A 4,702-nucleotide genomic window follows, 5' to 3' on the forward strand; every position below is an offset into this window, starting at 1 on the left:
CCCCCTGCCTTAAATTAACTTAAATGTGTGGCTGGGTTACTATTTAAGGTGTGATTAACCTGCTAATCTCATCTTAAATGTAACAGTGTCAGAGGCCTAAATGTCAGAAGCTAAATATCCCTACTCAGTTCCAGGGTGGGTGTCTGGCTCCAGGAGCCAGGCACTGCCCCATCCCACCCATGTGTGCTGGGATTGGACCCTGCGGTCCAGCACCACCCTCTCCCACCAGAATTGGTTCTGAGGGCCCACCGCTACCCACTCCCACCTCCATGGCCAGGATTGTACCCTAGAGGTTGGGCACTGTCCCCTGCCATTGGGATGGGGCCCTGGCAGCCTGGCACACAGTGGAATTAGACCCCGGGGGGCCCTGGGACTCGGTGCCACCCTAGCCCAGCCCTGCACACTGGGATCAGGCACCTAATCCAGTGCAGGGCCCAGGGCTCCCCATGAGCTACTGCCCTCCCACCACCAAATTCCCAGACTATAGGGAATCCCATGGGCTGAATGAGACAGGACCATGGGCCAGATCTGCCTGGGGGCTCAACACTCTTGCTTTAGTTGAAAAGCTAATGCTTTACTCTTCATTTGTCCATCTTTATTCCATCCCTCATTGTCAGCCAGAACTGAAGGTTGCGTGAGCAGGTCTCTTGTGGGCTGTTGTACGGCCTAGAGCAGGAGTTCTCAAACTGTGGGTTGCAAGCAACTTAAAAGGGGGCCGTAAACTTCCCAGGAGGTATGCGCAGTGGCACGGGGATACGGCAGTGGCACAGAGTGGTGGATGGCAGCAGTGGCTGACCTGTGTGAACTCCCCATCATGCACTGTCACCATCTAACACTCGGGGTCGTGGTGTCACAAATTTGAGAACCCCTGGCCTATAGCAGTGTTTTTCAACCTGTGGGTCACAACCCAAAAGTGGGTCACAAGAATTTAAATAGGTTGTGAGAGAATCCCAGAAAAACAGGGGAAGGTATGGGTTTCCCTTTGCAAGCTGGCAGCATTCTAGCCAGCAAGGAGCTGCTTGGGGCAATTGGAGGCAGCGGGCAAATGTGCATGTGTGTGTGCACACATACGTGGCTGGCATGCAGCCAGGCAGGGTTGTAGGAGCAGCCCCAGCAGCTGGATGCAGTTAAGTGTATGGGGAGTGGGGGTTGGAGGTCCAGGGGCTGGGGACTGTCCAGGCATGGGTTTTTGGATGGGTGTGGGGGTTGGGGACAGGTGCCTACTGGCACTGGGGGAAGATGGCTGGGTGCCAAGGCTGCGTCATGGTGGGGGGTCCTTTGGGGGTTGAGAGAGCAGCTGTATGACTGGCCCAATGGCACTAGGGGTGGTGCCCATAATGGGGCATCTGGGAGATGGTGCTTGGGGGGCAGATGGGACTGTGACCAGGCTGCCTGGTGTGGCGCAGCCCAAGATGTGCGGGGGAGATGCCACAGGCCTTTTCTCCCTCTAGCCCATGCCATGGCTGGACTTGCCCTGCTGCCACCCTCATGAGCCAGAGTTGCTGCAGCTACCACGCTCCAGCCCAAATGGGATGGGGGCAGCCGGGGGCCCCCTCTGGCATGGCTGAGGGGGGCAGGGAGCTGCGGGTTGGTAGTGAGGGGCACCATAATGGCCCAGGGGGCAAGGAAATCTGGGCTAGGAGTAAGAGCACCAGCAGGGCCAGTGATCTGTGGCTTGGAGTTGAAGGGCACTGACTGGGCCAGCAAGCTGTGGGTCAGGACTGGCCATCAGTGTTTACAAATGGGTCTTGGTACAGAAAAGGTTGAGAACCACTGGCCTAGAGCATAATGAAATGAGCTGTCTTGTCTCCACAGTGAGTTCATCTCCAGTAAACTTCTAGTATGTTAATATGTTACAGAGGGGAAATTGTAGTGAAGAGAAATGAATGTGAGGTTTATTAACACTGGTGCTGTAACCAAATGCTTACTGGCTGATACAAAGCTACGATCGCACTACTAACAGCTTTGTCGGGAAGTGGGGCGGAGTTTTTTTGCAGTAGGCATTGTTTATTAAAGTGGGTTTGATAATTTTAGCTGCTGCTTTATACAGAAATCCTGGAAGGTACTGTACTTCAGTCATCAAGAGCATGTTTGCTGGGAGCGCCTATTAGAGAATGGCCACTATGAGTTTGCATACCTTTTTGTGAAAGTGGAGAGTAGGATGTTTACCAGAAATAGCCTTTTTCCAAAATGTTAATTAGTCCCTTGATCATATAAGAGGTTTTGAATAATCTGATGAAAATCTGTGCATGTTTCTCTATTACCTTTTGTGAAGTTTATTTTAATTAATTTTTAGGGTGCAGCAGTCTTCAGGCTAGAGAAAACCCTGAATTTATGCTTTCTTAACAAAATGTGTAAACAAACCCTTTCTGACTTCTTCCTACACTGTTTTTTTTTCTTATTATTACATCAGCATCAGTGGACAGTTTGTTCTCAGTCAGCACCTTGTGGCCTCCTACTTCAGGAGGCTGTAGAGTTTGGAGAGCCAGCTTTAGCTCCTTGTTCATCTTATACAAAATGTGCCCATTAACCCTTTTTCTATACTTGGCCTTTCTCAGATTGTGCATGTGGTATCTGTACACCACTTATTCTCTTTTGCCTGATGTTGCTGACACCTCTAGTACCTAGTCTAAATGAGGCCTTTGCACATAATTGTACCAATGGGAACTCAAACATGCTACACTTGTGCAGCTCCCCCAATAGGGTTTACTGCACCAGCATCAAGCCTGCAGATGCCCCCAGTCCTGTGTGGACCAGGCCTTTCAGTCCTCCTTTGCCAGTAGGGTCAGAAATTTTGGACTGTGCCTATTCACAGTGCAGAATACTTGCCAGCGTAAATTATAGCAGCTTAATTTTTCCCCAATGTAGCATATCCAGAACAAGGCTGGAGAGACCTTGCCGGGAGCCTACCAGACTGAAATAACTTTAATGTTTGAACATTGCTGTCCTGCTGCTGCTGTTTTTGAACATCTTTTTGACATTCTGGAGTTTATGTGAATACATTACAGTCTCCTTCTGTACGAGGAAGGGAGAGGGTTGACACCCCTTACAAACACCGGGGTGGGGTGAGGGGGATTGGGATTGGCAGAAAACAATCCAGTATTTTAGGGGCATGGAGGTGGTTTTGCAAGTGAACTCTTCAGATATTAGCATTGTTATACCTCAGCTATTGTAAGCTTTCATGTGGTTTTCACATTTAAATTCCAGAAACCAGGAAGACAGCCTGTGGTGTGGTATACACCATGAAGAAACCTCAACTGGTTGAGGAGGAAGAAGAGACCCTTCCAGCATGCAAAAGAGTCAAGACTCAAGTATGAGGATCAAAACCAGAAGGCACTTCCTCTCACCTTCCTCCCAACCCCTTCCTGGATTCACTACTTCACTGTTCAGAATGGAGTATATACATTTTTATATATGTATTTAAGTAAAAGAGATGCAGGAATAGGGCTGATATATTAACAGTGCTTCACCACAGCCAAAAGCTCTTTCTTTTGGTTTCAGAGGGCTAAGCTGCTTCGCCTGTTTAGAGTCATGGTCTACTCCCAACCCTATTCTCAGTCATGGGGGTAAGAAACATTGCAGTATTAGAATTTAAAAATGTTACCACAAGTTGTATGACTTTGTTTCTTTCTATATTAAAATAATTTTCCAATGAGCCCTTTTAGAAACCTGGCTGATGCTTCTCTTTGAGGCTTTGGAAGTTTCCATATACTTTATCTTACAACTGCTATTCAATACAGCCTGCTCTTGGAGCTGGTCTACGAAAGACAGTTGCACAGTGCAAAATAGCACTGCCTAATTTTGCATCATTATGATCATCAGCTGAAAAGGACATTCCAACATCTCTGAATTGGAAAGAAATCTAAGTTCATGTTAGAATAGTCTGTAATGGCCTGTCCTTCATTCAGTAGACATGCTGAAAATTAATAATTTGAGGTGATAGGTGCATACAGCAGATGGACTGCAAGGGCCCAAAGTAACACCATGTGATCAGTATGATGAGCCACTACAACGGTACAACAGCTGTCTCATCTAAGCAACCTCCACCTTATCCAAAAAAGGCAAAGCTAAATAAGACCATATGTCAGGGTCAGTATGTATGCAAGAGTGTCCATTCTGCTACCCGCTTCCTTCCACCAGTCCCTTCCCCTGTCCAGCTGCCTGCAAATTGTAGTTCTCTTCTAATCAATTCTCTCCTGCTGCCAGTCTTTTTTTTATGACTCTTTCATGTCCTGGTTAAAGCTTTAAGTTTTAAAAGTCATATACAAGCTTGTAATGGGCTCTTGGACTCATGGGCTGCAAACAGTGACTTCCTCAGGCAACAAGGTGAGAAATGCAAGTAATAATAAATATGTAAGTGATTGCAGAAATCTTTTTGCAGTTGATCCTCAGTGTGACTCAGCGCTGAACTGGGCAGAATTGTTTTAAAGCAAAAGTCAGTCTTACTAATACTTTAGGCAATGGCAGGCAATACTCACTGTAAGATTTTTTTACTTTGCGGTGCTGGAATATTTGCCTTTGTTATTGTCACTTCTGAGTTTTGTGAACAAGTTCAGTTCATCATCAGTCACGGTGTAGCTGATAATCAGGGATCCTGGTTTTCTCTGGGGAAAAAAAAATGCCCAATTTTTGGATTAAAAAAGTAACCCAAAATCCACATTTTTCCCTAATTAAAATGAAACGCCATATATATATATATATA

The 4,702-nt window shown here is 46.8% G+C and overlaps 1 protein-coding gene across 1 annotated transcript in view; it reads left to right on the top strand.

The window, feature by feature from the left end:
* The window catches only part of RPP30 (ribonuclease P/MRP subunit p30), a 37,130-nt gene extending 33,466 nt beyond the window's left edge, over nt 1–3,664 (top strand). The window contains exon 11 of the mRNA XM_019502592.1: nt 3,208–3,664. Coding sequence (XP_019358137.1) covers nt 3,208–3,317 — 110 coding nt within the window. The 3' untranslated portion in view covers nt 3,318–3,664. The remainder of the gene's footprint in view (nt 1–3,207) is intronic.
* The last annotated feature ends 1,038 nt before the right edge of the window (nt 3,665–4,702 follow it).

The sequence above is a fragment of the Gavialis gangeticus genome, unplaced genomic scaffold, assembly GCF_001723915.1.
Source record: "Gavialis gangeticus isolate Ggan-Ray unplaced genomic scaffold, GavGan_comp1, whole genome shotgun sequence".
Classification (NCBI taxonomy): Eukaryota; Metazoa; Chordata; order Crocodylia; family Gavialidae; genus Gavialis; species Gavialis gangeticus.